We start from the raw sequence: 18,758 nt of genomic DNA, 5'->3' as shown, positions 1-18,758 counted from the left end.
GTAGAAGTTGCTCACAGTATCCCTATGACAAATAATAGGGACTTAGCACTGTCAATCACCCTAGTGCACATCCTGCTCACACTCTCCTCTTGTTCTTTGCTACACTGCAGTTTCAGCATAGCTTGCCATGAATACTCAGTCTTGTTAGCATGAGCACTCATGCCACCACTGTAGGCATATAAACAGTTTTCCTGGAATGGTAAGTTGTTTCTCTGCCATTAGCACATTTGGCAGCATGTACTTAAGCCTGATTGACAGTGCTAGGAAAAGTAAACGCAATTGAGTAGCCTAAATGTAACTAGATGCTACCCAACTCTGGTTCTAAGCATCATTCTATCTATATCTGTATTAAGCTAGATTTAGCTTGCAATAATAATTAAAAAAAAAGAATTATGTAGCAGCAACTAAAAGCTGTAGCTAAGAAGCTTTACATTTTATCACTAAAATAAACTAATTAATTGGACAAACATGGCCTCAGTAATTATTCAAGACCACATTAACTCCTGTTTTGCTTTTGCATTACGGTTCTGCTCTGTGATTGGTCGGGCCGGACCAGCACCCACCCCCTCCGCTGACCACTCCCCATCCGTGTATTTTTCCACGTGACTCTTCTGCTGAACGCTCCTGTAAAGTTAAAAACAGACTTTGTTTATCTTGCAGGCCGTTTGCTGAAATCCAATCCGAGCAGCAAGCTAGCCCTACTTCCCCGACGACTTTATTTTTTCCGTCTTAGCCACTGACACTTCGCTCCTTCACTCCGTAGCATTTCGACACTCTATGTCATCATTTTTTTTTTCGTACCCCTTTGGAGCTCTTAATCAGGGACGGTGCACCACGAACGAAAAGAGGAAAACAGTTTAGGCATTCCTGTTTTTCTCCACGTATCTCAATCTGTGCGGACAACTCTTGAGCAAAACTAGCGCAGCTTTGCTCCGGAGGAGGGGGATCTCCTGCCACTGATTGCAGCCCAGCACCGTGACTGTGAGGCGTTTTTATTTTTTATTTTATTTTTAACCTAGCACTTGAAGAGCGCCATGGCGACCCAAGTGGATGCGTGGTCCTCCGCGCCTCAAGCCGACGGTGAGTACGTGATCTCAGCCTCGCGTTTTGTGGCGGACTGCGCGTGGGATGAAAACCTAAAAAAATCGCAGGCGATGTGGGGTTTAAAGCTGCAAGACGGGGCCTGCAGACGTGCTTTTCACGATGCATTGTGTCCGTGCATGGGATGGGCTGCAGCGCCAGCCATGCTCCACCATGTGCCCTTGTTGAAAACACACACGCATACACACACACACACACACATAGCAACGCACCGCGTACGTGTGGACGCGCTGCAATTTGGAGTAGATGTACTTTTTATTTTCATTGCACTCAAGCCGATGCTATATTGTTTCGACTAGTTTATTTTATTCGTGGCAACTGTGTTGTTTGACTCGTCTTGCATGTAATCCTGCCACGGTTTTTGATTGGACGAGGCCACTTCCGCTTTGCACTCGAGATTGCACACTCAGATCTTTGCGTTTCCATTTTAACGTGTGGTAACGATTCCACGCACGACGAGAGCCAGCAGAACCAGTCGCGGTCTTTCCCGATGTAGGTTTTTTTTTTATTTGCAAGAACCATCAAGGCGCACATGGAGACCGTTTTCCTGTTTTTTTTTTTTGTGCACTCCTATCGCATTCATTAACGTACTGCAAATTTATATTGCTTTCATGCTTAACATTGATTTTTTAATATATAATTTTATTTGGGGGGACTCAATCAAAAATACCATCTAAAATAATTTATTAAAAAATAAATAAACGATCTTCATAATATCCTCAGAACTGCTTGCACAGCAATAATACGATTTTAATATATTTCCTTCCTTGTTAATAATAAAGCTCCACATACAGTGCCTCCATGCTCCCTCTTCTTTATGCCAAGAAATGACGTCAGCACGTATATCCCACAAGAGGCACCGGGAGAAGGCTTACATAATCTGTGGTGCTGTTTAAACGTTGCATAATGAAACGTATATCCTGGTGCTGTCACATGTAAAGTTAGATGCAAAAGTATCAGCATGAGATGCATGGGCTTTCAAAAATATTTTATAAATAAAAATCTGAAAAGTGTGGCACGTAGCTGTATTCAGCGTCCCTTTACTGCGATGCCTCTCCTTATAATCAAGTGCAACCAGGAAAGCAAACCAGGCGAGGAGAGAAATTATCAGCACCTCACAGTAACTCTGGAGGACTTGCAGCGAACCACAGCTCAGGTGAATTAATCTAATTAATCTGTTTACATGAAAGCCATTAGTCACATGTCAAGAACAAGTTATTATTAGAACAAAAGCCACAAATTTCCCTCTTTTTTTTTTTTCTTAGTTTTGTTTTTGTCGAACACACAGGTGTAGAAGAAGATGCTGTAGACAAAATTTAAGCTTTTAGCCCGCAGGTGTTGTAAAGCTGGCATCATTCCCTATTATGAAACGTGGTGGCGGCAGCAGCATCATACTCTAGGTAGAGGAAAGCAGCTGGATTTGAAATATTTGCTTGGCCAACAGGAGGATCGATGCACTGAATTTGTATACTATTACTGTTCTCAAAAGGACGGTGTGGGGAGACTTGATTTTACCTGAGGATGATGAAATGATGATGTCCGAACTCGAATGTTCTCTTCGGCCAGAGTGAGTCGATGAAGCACTCTCTGTTGTTGTTGTTGTTGTTGACATGCTGTCTAACGGTCCACTGTCTGTGGCCGGACGGCGGCCGGCTGCTCCTTTGTACAATATGGGTCAGCATGGACGTCCATCTCACCCAGCAGCGGGTCAAACTAATCGTACCTTAAAGACGCTTGCGATGATTTAATGGTTTTAACGTCACGTATACTGGGTTACTGTTAATATTAAATGACATTCTTTTAAATTTATTAATGAAAGCCAGTCACTGTAATAGCGCTGTGTCAACACCCAAAGTAATGTGATTACACATGTGGCTGGACGAGGCTAATTGTATTGAGCAAAAATGCAGTGACCAACAGACGTTTTTGAAGCGTCAACTATCTGACGTCGATGCAGTTAAAATGTGAGTGCAGTTGAACATAATATCCTGAAGCCTTTTCAGCTAGTCGGTGAATTTTTCCTCTAAGGAGTGCAATTAATATGAAGAATACCCTGAATAGTAGTGAGAGCAAGCGCCTGAGCTGGGGGGGCTGCACCATGCGTCGTCAGGATGTCATCAAAACGGCATCGCTCTGTGCAATCGTACCCCTCATCATGCTCATCATATGAGCATGATGAATGCAGTAAATGAGGTGAAATTACATCCCAGGCATCGTGAATTTAAACCTTGCATGTCATTAATAAGGTATTCAGTCTGTTGGAAATTCCAACATGTCACACGTGTTGCAGTGTGTACGATGAAGTTCCCACATAGTGTTGAAGAACGTTGAATTCATGATGGATGTTGCTGTAGATGGAGAGGCTGAACAAAACTCTGCAGAAGGCGACGACTGGCTTCAGAACTTAAATTGATTCCATGGCTGCTTCCCCTTTTCTTCTTTTATGAGCTTCTTTGTAAGCTTTGCCTCAATTAAATAGTTACATTAAATATAAGGACAGCGTCTAGCGCATTCTGTTTTGGACAAAATACAAAACCAGTGATGCACGCAGGTGAGTGTGAGTGTGCAGACGTGGTAAAATGAGGCTCATCAGAAATCTCTCTCCATGTCACTCACTCTCAGCAGCAGTGAAGGGTGTGGCAGCAAACGCTGCAAGTCCTTTTTTATAAATCATTTTCTTTCTCCTAAAGGAATGTTTTCACCAGACCGTGTGGTTGTAATTACGAGGTTCCACAAAAAGTGAAGAAATTATACTTTTCTTTGGCTTTTCTATTATCTTGCATTAGTCAGGCACACACATATCTGCTGTCCATCAACAGTATCATCTCCTGCAGATTCTTATACAACGTGTTTGGAAAACCTCATTACCAGATAGTTTTACTCAGTTGAATCTTTTTGTGTGTTTCAGAAATCCTATCTTTTTCTTCTAGAGTCCTGCTATTAGCCTGCGTCTTCTGCTCCTAATGTTGGACACTTGCTGACTTTTCAGCTGGATGTTTAACTATAATATCCAAACCCCCATTTGTGTGAACATTGATGGTAATTCCTTCAATAAACGTGTCCGCATCTTGGAAGAAACCGCTATAGATGTCAAGTCCGATTTCTCTGTGGCCCGTTGAGTACATTCAATGAGCATCTTGGTTGTCAACTTTTGGTCCACTCATGCATTAATGACATGTTTGCTCACACTGTCTGAATCCATTTAGTCCCACAAGTATAAGGATGGCAAACCCATCCTTCCTCTGTCATGCCTCAATCTGCTTGGGGAAGTTGCTGACTAAACCAGGCCTGTACCCAGTTTATCTGTTCTCCCCTAATCATTTACATGCAGTTTCTTTTTTTCTTTTTTTTTTTTTAATGGTTCTGGCTTGTCAGTCACCCCACAAGCTGACTTGATACATTTCTTGAAATAAAGTTAAGTTTTGACAGTAAAAGCAAACATTTCTTGTCTGGTGCCTTGTGTGGTCTTTCCCTCAGTTTTCAGCTGTTAGCACACAAGTTTAGGCTGTTTCATTCAAACCTGTATTTAGGGGAAAGATTTCCATTCTGGCTCCCTTTCATAAAGGCCTGACAGTTAAACCCCAAAGCACATCCACACCCTTCCTCCCATGTCTTATAGATAAAGCAGAGAAGCTGCTATGCCCGATTCCTTTATCTCAGCACAGACTCGTGGATTCTGGTTTTCTTTTGTAGTTTTAGTTTTCAGCATCGTGCCTAATGACAGTGTTATACCCCACTGTCCAACTGGCTCTTACAAATAATAAATGCCCCACAAGTTTAATCAAACAGTAGAATTTTCCCCTCTCTCTCTTTCCTTGGACAAATCAGCAAGTGCAAACAGAGATACTGTAGTTCTGGTATATGCAAATACCGTAGCACTATTCCTTTTATTTAGCTGCTTGCTGTCTCTCTTCAATTATTTGTCCATGGAAGAAAAAAAAAAAAAAAGATTTTAAGTTGTAAGGAAAATAACCTTGAACCTGTGAACGGTACAGATGCAGTCCTCTGAGATTTATAACCCAGTTCAGCTTTTTTCTTATTATAAAGCTTCTTAATTTTTTTTCTTCCTGTATTCCACTTTGTGTGTGTGAAATGAAGGTTTAGTTCTAGAAAGAAAAACACAAACATAATTAGAAGTTGACAGTTTACTGTAGCACTGACAAGCATGGTTAACTGTAAACACCGGTCTGTGTGTACTAATAACCTTTAAGGTCCATTCTGGGTTTGTGCTTCTGGCCTCCTAACGTTGTACAACTAAGATCATAATCATAACAGCTAAAGTTTTTGACCATATGAAAATGTCTTCTGAGAACTAAAAGTGATGAAGGTTTTTCAGTCGGCACACAATCCGGTTCTGTGGAATAAATGTCCCAGATGAGCTCAAATAGTTCAATTTCATATTTTTAATTCCTTTTTAAACGCATATCGCATCTTCTCCGATATGAGTGACTTTGTTGCTTTCCTCGTGTAAAAATATCCTCCTAAATTAATACATTTTGCGAATTAGCTTTTGCTATTGAATCAGAAGTTTAAACAAAACGGCCTCATTGTGTTTATAAGTCATCTTCAGACATGTGTTTAAAGGCCATGCAGGAATAATAATGTTTATTAAGCCATTGTGTGTCTATTTCAGCTACAATCTTTGGTTCTTGACACAAGCTGTTTGTGTTCATAAACATTTTGAACCCGGATTTCACTCGCATAGACGTACATTTCCTTTTTTGTGCTACCAGTTTTGCTGCTTGTATGGTAAAGTTGTTTTTTTGTTTTGTTTTGTTTTTTTGAGCAGAGGAAATCTATAAACAGCCCCTATGTAGAGCATTAAAAACTGTCCCTATGTGAGTCATGTGAAACTTCTGCCCCACTGACTCCCTTCTCATTCATAAACACTCCTACTGCATGCACGCCTACATCCAAACACTTTAGCAGGTTTGCAGGCTGTGCAGTCTTCCCACAAGCCCTTGCAGAGACTTAATTTCCTTGTCCTGCACCTTTGGCACAGAGTGTAAGCTGATTGAATGCAAATATGTTTTTTGAGGATCGTTATTCCAGTTTTTGGAGTGCGCTTGGTGGCGTCCATCGCTACTTTGCTGCTGCAGTTTCAGCCAACTGTCGGCGACACACAGAGCTGCCGTCGTGTTGTGCAACTCTCAGCAGTTACGGTCAAGCTCTGTTATCACAGAGCAACATTGTCCTCGCTGTGTTCGGGGGCAGTGTTGTTCTGCTTGTTTTGCAAGGCCCGTCTTGGCAAACGGGTTTGAGTTTTCCTACGAGCTCCTATTTTGCTGGGTGCTCCCTTCCAGTTGGCTGCAGAAGTGGTCTGGCCTGCAGCCATTGGTCGGTTCCTAATTTATGACCTTGCTAGGACCTGTAGCCCACATTAGGGAAGGAGGAGGAGGTGCCGAAGGAAGAGATGACACATGGACGGCTGTTTACCGATTTCTGAAGGCCATGGGTGTGGCTGTGTGCTTGTATTGGAGCAGGTTAGGTTGGGTTTAGATTGCTGACTCAACTGAAAACTGCAGTGTTTTTACCTCCTCTTGTGCTTCTTAATTAAACATAGCTGATTTAATAAGAATATTAAGATACTCCTACTGTCTTATAAAAAATAAAAATTAACAAAAATAAAAATTAACATTGTGTGCTCTGTAGAGCACACAATGTTTTTTTTTTTGTTTCCTTTTAAGAATTGTACCACTTTGATTAGAGGTCCGCAGTGCTTCCTGGAAGTATTCACTCTTTAAAATTGATCATGTTTATTTGCATTAAAACTCCAAACTTCAGTGTATTTTATTGGGATTTTACGTGATAGACCAACAGACAGTATTCATATTTATGAAATGAAACAGAAGAAAGCACGACTGGACCATTAAACACTTGAATGTGCTTTGATTTAAACTGTTCCAGTTGCAGTTCTGGCTCTGTTGTCCTCTCTTTTGTTTTTTTGGTCTTTCCATCTGTGTATCAACTCCCAACCAGTTTTCCTGACCTTGCTAAAGAAAAGCATTCTCACGGTACAATGTTGCCACCACATGATGTGTAATACTTCCATTACATGTAGCATTTTCCAAGATCAGCACAAACTCCAGGACATCTTTCGCCAGCGCGTTTCTTTTTGTCACACTTGTATAAAGACTAGATTGTAGATTAACAACAGGTTCTTCTGGAGCTGTGGATTTCTGCAGCTCCTCCAGAGTTACCAAGTTTGTGGGGGATGGGGGTGGGGTAACAATACTTTTGCAAGCCAGTGTAATTTTTTTGTTTCGAAATACTAATTGTTCAATCATTCCCTGCTACTATGATACTAATCTCCCTAACGCTTGCTAGCTCTGCACTGTTACTGAAAACGCATTGTTCTGTTGTCAAAATGCACAATGCACAGTATGGAAAATTATGAAAACACGCAATTGCAATGAATGTTTCGGATCATGTTGTCTAAGGCCTGCAGTGCATATTCAAGCTCTCATAGAAAAGGAAAATCGATTGGTCCAAGGAAGTTAGGTATTTGTTGGTTTCTTAGGATTTCGTTTTCCTGAAACCGGTCAGCTCTGCTGTGCAGCAGACCAAAGGGAGAACCGTTTGGAGGACAGAGGCTCCTTTAACATGTTCGGTTTACCTCCGTGTGCCTTTACAGGCTCTGCAATCTTGCTATTTGAGGGATTTAGGTTTTAATTACATCTTGTTCCTGTGTTGCCTCATTGCTGCGTTTCGTGTCATGTGATCAAACTTGCATCCACCCGTGCCATATGTAGTCAGGTCCACTGTTTAAAAAAAAACAAAAAAAAAAAAAACTGGTGTCAGCATTTCTCCAGCATGTGCTCGCTTCTCTCTCTCCCTCCCTTCCACCGCTGCAGCTGTGCTCCTCTCCTCTCCTCTCTGTGCTGTTCTACACACTTTAACCTGACTAAATATAGGATTTCACCCACACAAGAGTAGTAGTACGTTAACTTGACCCAATGCATGTCTGTAAACGTAGGTGAGTTTTCTCGACCACGTGTTTTAGCTTGCAGCATTTGCTAAATTCTCGATATCGTTCTATTCTCTCTAACTTGAGCTGATTTTATAAGTGACCACAGTTTCAACATGCAAGCGTACCTAAAATCATACTGCAGTAAGAACAGTTCCTATCAGAAAAAGCTTATGTTGGCATATTACACACAACAAAACCAAAACAAACCTCTCAGCTTTTAGCAGAAGTGAAAAGAGTTGTGTGACCGTGTTGCAAACCTGAGCTTACAAATGGAAAAAATTTGACTTTAGGGATACAGAAATGGCGTCTTCAATCGTTGTACTTTTTTCTTCGGGTTCAATTCAGTTACTGTTTGCACACCAAGCAACACCAAGCCCTTTTGCATACACAGCTCTACACAAAGGTCAAGAGCAGTGGTGTCTGAAAGAATGTGGAGTTTGGGAAGGCCAGACAAGCAGTTGGGATAAATCAGTGAAAGCAATGAAATATATTTTTTTCCATATAGTCTTACAATGATCTTGCAGTTACATAGCCAACAACACAAATCTGAGCCTCTTTGCTTGGAGTAATATGATTGTTGGAAAACGTTTTCCACATGACCAGTTTGATGCTTAAAAATCTTTTTTTTTTTTTTCTACCACAAAATTCTGGCTTAGTGTGTGCGTCTCTACTTTTGATAAAATTAGTAAAATTCCTGGTTTCTAACCACAGGGGCGGTTACTTCGGATCACCAGCCCGAGGCCAGCTGTCCCTACAGCGATGACGATGATGGACTGGACGAGGCGGAGGTCAATGGCAACTGGACGCCCCAAGAGAAAGCACTCCACGAGGCTCGCCTCAAAGCCAAAGCCAAGCGTCGCCTGCGCAGGTCCTCGTCCCGCAACTCGACGAGCGAGTCCGTCTCAGAGTCAGGCGAGACGCCAGGGGGCGACCCGCACGCCGCGAAGGGCAAAGTTCACAACAACGACCGCAAGTCGAGGACGGGCAAAGGCAGAGGCTTGCCAAAGAAAGGTACATATGGTTTTTGATCTGATTGCTATCAGCTTTTGTCAACTGGGCAAATTGCAGGATGAATCCCACGTTATGTTTAAGAACTTCCTTTAGTTTACTTTTTTTGCTGTGTTCAGGTGGGGCAGGAGGTAAAGGAGTTTGGGGTGCTCCTGGGATGGTTTATGAAGCCGAAGAGCCGGACGTACGGGACCCCAACTATGATGAAGCTGCTCAGGTCAGTGGGTCTCTATGGGGATGCCTCTTTCCTCTCTCGGGTCATTTGTTTATCCAGACATGGAACATTTACCTCGTCATCTCCACAAGTTCATTTTCTTTGATTTCCTAAGAGGGTCTTTCGACTTCTGCAGTTCATAAGTTTATGATATTAAATTTGTTGAAGCATCTTTGAACTCGGTATGTTCTCACTAGCTTCGCTGTTGACCAGAGAACCCTGATCAGAGATTAGAGCAAAACAAGGGCACCTTTTTCTGATACTGATATAAAGAACATACCAACATTCCCATTGTAACATCCCTACTCTTTTTGCTTAAAGCCAAAAGAGCTGCTTATTTCTTTGTCTCCTACTCACAATAATATTGAGATAGTATTTCCTCATTAGTAAAAGTTTTGGAGTAGAAATTAAACAGAAACAGAGGCATAAATTGATTTTCATACCTCAAGCACATTCAGATAACTCTGCGAAATTACCTGTTACTATATTTTGCCAGGAATCAACATATTTATTCATATGCTAGTTTCATTCACAGATGTCAGATTCACAAACACACACAGGTCATTGGGAAAAAAAAAAAAAAAGTAAAGGCATTGTTAAGGGAGTAGCATAAAAAAGACCACTAGCATATCAACAATTATTCCCATGTCTGAACAGCAGCAGCAGCGGTGATTTGTTGTGGACCTCCTCCTTCACCTGCACAAAATAATTACTGCACATGTTATTGTTTTTTTTGGGGATTTTTTATTTTATTTTTTTGGTCTTGTAATAAAACTAGAGATCCGGCTGCGGTCGTAGTTTGTATGTGTGATTATCCTGGCAGAGAAGAGACATAACCCTGCATGTGATTTGGCCAAAGCTCATTAACAAACACCCCGACTCGCTCGATTGTTTAATCCAGATGGCCCCGTCCCATCACAATCAACGCTGTTTTCAATCTTTAACCCCGGTTATCACATGAATGCGGGATGTGATGCTGACAGGCTGGCGTGTTTGTCTCCCGGCTTCGATCACACAACTACATTACCGGCTGGGAACTCGGCTTCTGTCTGGTTGAAAGAAAGAAAGAGGAAAAAAACAAACAAAAAAAAAAACAGATCCTGATAACGGTTTTTAGAGTTGGCTCAGAGAAGCTGGTTTGATTTGGCCTTGACCGGTGCACAAAGTCAGTTCAAATATGTTGAAAGGGAGCAGGGACGGAATGGTACAGAAAAATAAACGGGGGACACGAGCGGTCGGTTTGGCCTTTGAGTCCGACTGCGGAGTAGATCAAGGATTTCTAAACGCTACAGGGTCATCATGTGCTTGGGAAAATGTCAAACTGAAGCTTCAAATAAAACTCTCTCCACCAACGTGGCACATTTAACATCTTATGTTTATTTGCAAGTCTTCCCCCAGATCTCCATTGCATTATAGACCTTGACATCAACTATTCCATTGCAGCTCTGGTTGCATGTTTATGGATGTTTTGCTCCAGGAAAGTGAACCTCCGCCCCCATCTCGACCAGGTTCTCTTTCTGGATTTTTTTTGTTGTTGTTGTTGTTTTTAGCTCATTTATCTAAATGAAATAGCTCAAGCTCAGTCAGATTCGATTGGGAGCATCTGCAAGAAGCCATTTTCGCAGATTCTCAGTCGGATTTAGATCTGAACTTTGACTAGGCCATTTTAAAGGTGAGCCACCTTTAGAGTGGTGGTTCTGGTCTTTTTGCTGCCGCTAAGAGGGTCCCTTCCAGAACTTCCCTTTCTCTGGCGCTAATTCATCGTTCCCCAAAGTCTGTATCCCCAGAGCATGCTGCTGCCACCACCATGTTTAGCTGCACATTACCGTGCGATGTGCAGTGTTAGTTTTTCTCTACACAAATTGTTTTATTAAGCTTTTCATTTTTTTTATCTTTACTTTTAAAACGTGGCAAAATGTGAAAAAGTTGTAGGCTTGTGAATACCTTTGCAGTCGACTGTAATTATAAAAGCACTTTGTGTACTTCGTGTACAGTTTGGGGGCATTTGTGACTCATTGTGTGAAATGTGTTTTTTGCCACAGGGTGACACTGTTTACGAAACGGTCGTGCCAGAGGTGGAAGAGAAGGAACTAGAAAAGATGGTAAACCCGATCGTATTGGAGTACTTTGAACACGGGGACACAAAAGAGGTTGAGGTAAACGATTAAAACTTGTTTTTCCTCGCGTACGTCGATCAGGCAGAAATGTGTTGCTTTAGCGAGCGTAAATGTTAAGAGATAGTGATGAATAGATGGCATACTTTAATAGTGTGACAGATCCTGACTTGGGTTCAATCTTGGCGGTGCTTCCAGGTGTTGCTGAAGGAGCTCAACCTGGGCCAACATAAGTACGAGTTTACCTCCGTGGCCGTGTCCCTGTCCCTGGAAGGCAAGGCCAGTCACAGGGAGCTGACTTCCCGCCTGCTGTCCGATCTGTCGGGGAAGATGCTCACGCAGGGTGAGATGGCCCACGCTTTCGATAAGATGCTGAAAGAGCTGCCAGACCTCATTCTGGACACGCCAGAGGCCCCCCAGGTAGGCCTGACACCCTGAGAGAGAAACGGTGGCAGCCAGAGCTCCAGGTCTGATCTCGGTATCGTTTGCTCTGAAGGGAGGAGAGGCAGAGCTGGGCTTAAGACACTTAAAAGATTAAAGATGAACACAGCCCATTTTCATTAGTGTTTTTTTCTTTTTTTTTTTCCAATTCCATGTTGTAGACTGGTTGTTCTGCGTCAGCTGGGTTACTGCAGACGGTGTTTGTACTGTATAACATTGTTTAGTTAGACAGTACATATAACTAAATGTATATGTACGTTTACATATACATTTAGGTCAAGTTTTAAGCCACGATCAACTGAAACTGATCAAAGACGGCACTAACTGATCAAAAATTTCAAACAAGACTCGTATAGTTTTCTAGAATACAATTAGCTTATTTGTTTTTAAGAATAAAATGCTTTTTTTGAAGTGCCTTTTGGATGGTATGCAAATATGCGGTATATCTCATTACATAGAGGTAGTCTTCACTGTTCATCTGCATAATGCATAATTCAACTACAGTACGTGTTGGTTTCAAACACTTCACACTGTGTGGATTTTTTTTCTTTTGTCTCAATTGAATGGGCTCTAAAATTTAACTTTTTTGAAAATTGCAAAATTTGCACATTATTTTATATTTTTGACTGACTCGTTATATAATCTATAAAGAAGCTACACATCAAACTTTGCTAACAAAAATGTTGAAATACTTTCTTACGTAAAGTAAAAAATTGTCGTCGTTGCTGTACTTGAATACAATTATTTACTACTTGAATATAGCCTTTGTCTATTCTACTAGCTCTGTAGAAGTATCGATTAAGTGTTAAAGAAATTTAAAAAAAAAGTGTGTTTTAAACAAATCTGGAAAAGTTGAGATTTAGGCATCACCCAGGTCAGGATAGATGGAAAAAGAAAATGAAAACGTATTTGTTTTTTCAGACTTTATTTCCCATCTCATTGTGTAGAAGTCGTATCCATCTGACACATTCCAAATCTGAATATTCTATTATAAATCTGCTGCCATCATTTCTGCTTGGAAATTTGTCAAGTTTTCTTCTGGAAGTACATGCAGAAATCTTGGTTAAATGACAGAAATTCAATCCAAAGTTGCTTTGCCCAGCCTTCAAACACTGGACCATTTTTCTCCCTCCCACTCTTTTTGAAGATGTTCCCTCTTGTTTCTTTCAGATGTTGGGCCAGTTCATAGCCCGAGGCATAGCCGATCACGTCCTTCCCATGAACTTCCTGGATAGCTACAAAGGGAAAGTGGACTGTGAGCACGCCAGGTAAGCCAGCAGAAGTCGTGTTAACCTTATTGTGGATTTCCAGAAAGTTGTTTGCTAATTTAACAGATAGCACTGTAGACATGGTGGGTATTTTCTCTTTTCTCTTCGTGCAGAGTGGCTTTAGATCGTGCTGCGGTGCTGCTGTCCATGAAAAAAGGGATGATTGGTCTGGATAACGTGTGGGGTGTCGGTGGAGGTCTGAGACCCGTTAAACATCTTGTCAAAAAGGTGAGCAAAAACGGAAGTAGTGAGCGAATTTCGGTTTTAATTAAAAAGTCATTTAAAATGAACTATGACTCAGTGATTTATTAAGCAGCGTCTAACACCGGGGCACAAAGTGTTCGTATTGACCATGTAGGGATCTTTCTTTGTTGTTGTTATGTAACATAAACAGAAGGCAGAAATGCATGCTGGGTAGAGATCCGCAGGGCAGTGCTCTGCTGGACTGCTGTGTCAGCAGAGCGTTTTGTCCTCTCAGGAGTGTCCACGTTAACAACAAGGACACAGGAGAGGCCGGCGCACCTTCTGTTTGTGTTCCACGGATTTGTTTTGATTACAGTTGGCGCTCCATCATCAGGGCTTTTTTGGGTGATTTGAAGTGACGGCCCGTCGCATTGTTGCACAACATTCGCGAGAGCTTGTGTTCTGAAATGAAGCAATGGTTGTGTGCTCTCAGAGTATTGTGTGGCCTTCAGACCTTGGAACTGTCCTGTCCGGTTTTGATTTTTTTTTTTTTTTTTGGCTGAGATGAGTGTAGGCCCAGACGACTCACACTCTCAGGAGCTTTAGGATAGTTTGCTTGGACTAACCTTTCCAGCGCTATCTCAAAATCGGTTGAAATGAGTTTATTATTTAATCGGAAAGCAATGAAATCAGATGTTGTTGTTTTTTCTAGTGTGTTAGTGGCAGATTTGCTGTAAAAAGTGGGAATCGTGGATTATTTCCCCTATTAAACTAGCTGTTGGACTTTCTCTCTCTCCACATTCATTCATCATTCCCATCAAAGAGTCCCGTGTCTTTGGCGTCAACGTTATTGGCCCAGATTATCTGGTAATGCGAGAACGCCCAATTAAAATCTCCCCAGAGGAGTAAATAGTCTCACACTTTTACACCCCACTACACAGCGCTGCTGACTCTCCAGCAGACCACTGATGAACGTCTCCGATTCTGCTTGCATCCTCTTCCCCAATCAACACCATAATGTGCGTTGATCCCTCTGACACAATAACATGTGGGCTATAATAAAGGATCACCTTTGATATAAGATGCTTAAATCTGAAATCTCACGATGACTGGGCTCAGCTGGAACTTATTGTAGCTTTTCAATGATATTTTATGATCTTTGTTAACTTTAAAGCACTTGGAAGCATTGTTGTGACTCGGACGTTTTGAAGGATCTTGCGGATATGACACTTTTCTCACATCTGAACCAGTGGCTAATTCCTGCATAAAAGGATTCAAATTAAGTATCTCGGTACGATCTGACTTTTAAGCATAGCGTAACAAAATTTGCAATTGGGTTGAAGTTGGGGTTGTTCCAGCATATTGTGAAGCGTGCTTTGTAAATCCCAAAATCAGATTTTGTTTTGTCTTGGGAATAATTTTTGTCCCAATTTCAACCATCTGTTGTTTAATGTATTCTTACCCTTCAAAAATATAATTCGGTGAGTCTTTACATCTTGTTCAGCTCCAGTTGATGGGTTCGACTTGTTCCCTGGTTCCTTCCCGCAATGATTTTAGTTGTCCAAGCAACGTCAACTCTGACTGATGTCCCCATTTGTGTTTGCTGCAGATGAACCTTCTCCTCAAAGAGTACCTGATATCCGGGGACGTGTCCGAGGCAGAGCGCTGCCTCCGCGACCTGGAAGTCCCTCACTTCCATCATGAGCTGGTCTACGAGGTATTCAGTCAGTCTCGCCTCCGTTTCTGGTGCTTATTTGTTCTCCACCAGTTTATTACAACACGTTCCAAGCCGAGATGTGATGAAAGTGTTTCTTTTTCTTCCTTGCTTATGTCTTGTCAAGTAAACCGAAGACAGAGCTGCACTCATGAATCTCTGCTTTTAATAGGATTCCTGTTTTTTCGCCAAGGACATTGTGTGTTTGGCTGTTACTCTCTCATTTTCAGTCAATCTGATCTCGAAGCCGAGTCCAAATTAGTTCAAAATGCCTGCAACTGTAAATCTAGCATTTATTTGTCTTTATCACACACACTGGCAACATGTTTGTTTCTGAACTGGGAGACTTCTGTTTTTGTTTTTACTTTTTTTTTTTTTTATTAATTAAAGCTGGCAACTCACACTTAGCAGATGATCTGTTTCTGTTGCAAAACAAAACTTAAAACACAAATTTCTATAAACTAACAGCTATACTTACACAATGTGTACTCTGTCTACCGAAGTCTGACTATACAATAAGTAACAAATTGTGAGAAGTCTTGAATTGAATACCTTTTTGATTACAGTAGAATAATCTCCTAATAGAAATGCTCTCACTGCATAGATATGGAGATGTTTTTTTATTTACTTTCTCACTGTTTATAGTGCACATATTTAATGTGTGTGATGTTAGGATAGAACAGGCTTGTCATCTCTCCCAACAACTATTTGACACGTAGATGTAAAGCAAATGACTGAAAGATGCCACTCTTTGCTCATGTTTCCAAGCTGTTAATTTTGCATTTTATTTTATTTTTTTTACATCCCATACTGCTGTCTCTCATTCAGGCTTGTCGCAGCTGCATATCTTCAAACCTTTAACTTATTGCTGTGATTGTAGACAATTTGATGTACCTGCCAGTTCCCAACTTGTAAAGACGAACTCCCGTCTGCTTTGCTTTGATTGTATGCACTCCTGCATTTCCCATTTGAAGTTGAAGATATTTCAAAAAATACTGAAATATCTGATCAAAGCCAAAATAATCATATCAATGCACACAATGTATGTCAAAACTGCTGTATGTACAAGACGTGCACAGAACTGAAATGGTGTCCCGCTCATATCCCTGGCCCAAAATACAAAAAAAGAAAAAAAAAAGAAAAATTAACAAAAATATGCAATAAAAACTAAATGTCTGGGAAATCCATACGACAGCTCTAAGTCTATGATATATTCTTTGTTCATGGGAGGATATTTTATATGCACGGTTTATAGTTTCAGCAGCACCACGAATGTTAAAGTTGAAATCTAATATTCAAGTGTCCTATGGTTTTTAAATGAATCTGCAAACGAGAGGAGCTCTACTGCTGCGCTCATTGTGAATTTACTTCTACGATTACAAAGCGTAAGATGAGGATAATAATTGGGTTGGTGTATTAAATGATGCTGTAAACGTTGCTGATGCAGATGTATTCCTTCACCTGCAGCAGCCTGCCCAACACCTTATCGTTCACATCTCTAGGATCTTGTCCAGTATTAAATTGCTCTGTCCTTATTCCCTGCCAACCCTCTGGTCGAAATGTCATCATGTGAAGGTGGTTAGTGGATACTCTGCCACCTTGTGGTGAAAAAGCACAGCTGCCTTCTGCCTGTTCGTGTTTCTTCTCTTAATGTGAGTCTCTGTCGTTCATGTCAGGCTATAGTGATGGTGCTGGAGTCAAATGGGGACACTGCCAGTCACATGATGATGAAACTTCTGCAGTCCTTCTGGAAAACAGGCCTCATCACAGTGGATCAGATGAACAGGGTAAGGCAAACTAAATTTGTCCGGATTTTCTGGCTGGGGCTGAAACGATTAATCGGATTAATCGTTATGAATCAATTATGCAAATATTCATCAAATAAATTAGTAACTGATTAATTGTTCACTGAAAATAAGGTAATTTAATGAAAGATGAACACAGACCAGTAAGTAAGCTGAAACTGCACAAAAATGTATACATTCTGCATATAGGATATATATAAAAAAGCACGCATTAAAAGAATGCTATGTGACTGCCTTTTAGGCAATAAAATGTTTTTCATGTTTAAAAAGAAATTCAATCATTTGTTTGCATCTCTTTGTGCATTTCCAATATTACATAAAAAAGGTTGAAATACTTAAATGAAAAATCTACAGACTGTGCCAATTTATTTTATGCAATTAAGCATCAGAATAATCAGTTACACTAAAATAATCGATAGTTGCAGCACTATTTCAGACTAATACTTAGAAACACCTGTTGACATTCTTCATATTTACGTGCAGGGTTTCCAGCGCGTGTATGACGAGCTGCATGAGATCTGTCTGGACGTGCCCCATGCCCACCCCATCATGGAGGCCTTTGTGGATCTCTGCTACCAGGAGTCTGTCATCACCAAACAGCTGCGGGACGCCTGTCCTTTCAGGTTAGTTCTTTATCAATCACCTTTGCAGCCTTTTTACAGCCTTTTATTATATTTATTCCAGTAGGCCAATTCTTGTTGTTGGGGGAAATAAAAACAGCCACAAAGAAAAGCTGCTGTCTGGCCCTGGACTGTTTTGTTACTTCTACTCCACCATTCAATTTGAATGGTGGAGTAGAAGAATGACATGGAGTTTGGCTTACATGAACTTTCAATGGTTTGTGTTTGCACAGCATCATGGGAATGTTCTCTTGCAATGCAAAGTCAATCAACCTCTGAGGTGTGCTGCTCTCGCCTAGTACTATATTCGAAATAACGTAAAACTGTCTTCGCAAAAGTCTGAATTTGAAACGCGATCGCAAATTCAAATCTTCTGCATATGCACAAATCTTTGTAAGGCACTTTGTTTTGCGGACACGATTAACAAGCACAAAATATTTTTTTGGTCCAAATTTTGTGTCCATGCAACACGTTTAACTTTATTTTGTCCACCAGAGGGCAGAAGCGCTTTGTAAGCGAAGGAGACGGGGGATTGATCAAGAATTAATCCGCATGTGGAAAAGCAGGAAGAGGAGGACGAAGATGAAGGGAGGGTGTCTACCACCCTCCGGCCTCCGTTTCTGCCTCCATGTGAACCCCGACCTGGAACGTTCCTCTCCTGTTAATGTCATTTTACAAGCCAGCAGTCACGTCAAACAGAGGAGCTGCCTGGGCGCCCTTCAATGTCGTTAATTACAGTTTTTGAAGAATATTCTGTATCTCTGGGGTTGTTGCGACCTTCCTTGCTCGGTTTTCGTACCCGTTGGGAATAATTCAAGCTAACGCTGTGGGGAAACGCGTGGCTAAGGCCTGAGTTGTGGCAGGGATAAATCTTTTTTTTGTTGTTGTTCTACCTTTTTGCCATGTGTTTTTTTTTCCTGCAGGCACTAACAATGAGGGCACGGTCGGGGAGCTTAGCAGCAAAGATCTAAACCTGTTTATCCTCTGCCACAGACTATCTGAAATAATTTCAAAGAAATTGTTCTCTGTACATTCTTATTCTTGTTTCTCTCAGTTCTTAAAAAAAAACGGAGCCTTTTTTTTTTGTTGCTTCCATCTTGGTCACGTAGACCACGTGTTTACTTTGTAAAGCATCAGTTGCAGTAAGATGTGTTTGGTCACTGTTTATTTGAAAACTGCATTTGAATAGGCATAAATGGATCACCAGTTCTGAAAATCAAATAAAAATTATTTGGGTTCATATGTTGTAAGAGATAGTTATGTAAAAAAAAAAAAAGAAATAAAATAAAGCAAGTATTCGTTATTTAGAGGAATAAAGAC

At 41.0% G+C, this 18,758-nt stretch overlaps 1 protein-coding gene across 3 annotated transcripts; it reads left to right on the top strand.

Annotated features, from left to right (window-relative positions):
- The first annotated feature begins 604 nt into the window (after positions 1–604).
- pdcd4a (programmed cell death 4a) lies at positions 605–18,701 on the top strand. Of its 3 annotated transcripts, none has more exons than XM_007567257.2 (11): positions 611–1,080; positions 8,783–9,082; positions 9,199–9,296; positions 11,336–11,449; positions 11,606–11,827; positions 13,019–13,116; positions 13,230–13,344; positions 14,909–15,016; positions 16,690–16,800; positions 17,302–17,441; positions 17,934–18,701. In XM_007567257.2, the coding sequence occupies exons 1-11, from the start codon at positions 1,035–1,037 to the stop codon at positions 17,983–17,985; spliced, it is 1,404 nt and encodes a 467-aa protein (XP_007567319.1). In that variant the 5' UTR covers positions 611–1,034; the 3' UTR covers positions 17,986–18,701. The 3 variants fall into 3 exon arrangements, with proteins under 3 accessions (XP_007567318.1, XP_007567319.1, XP_016534743.1); XM_016679257.1 differs by having other exon boundaries at positions 8,777–9,082; XM_007567256.2 differs by lacking the exons at positions 16,690–16,800; positions 17,302–17,441; positions 17,934–18,701 and having other exon boundaries at positions 605–1,080; positions 14,909–16,131.
- The last annotated feature ends 57 nt before the right edge of the window (positions 18,702–18,758 follow it).

Source organism: Poecilia formosa, unplaced genomic scaffold (assembly GCF_000485575.1).
Source record: "Poecilia formosa unplaced genomic scaffold, Poecilia_formosa-5.1.2 Scaffold206, whole genome shotgun sequence".
Taxonomy (NCBI): Eukaryota; Metazoa; Chordata; class Actinopteri; order Cyprinodontiformes; family Poeciliidae; genus Poecilia; species Poecilia formosa.
This window is presented reverse-complemented; position numbering and strand designations above follow the sequence as displayed.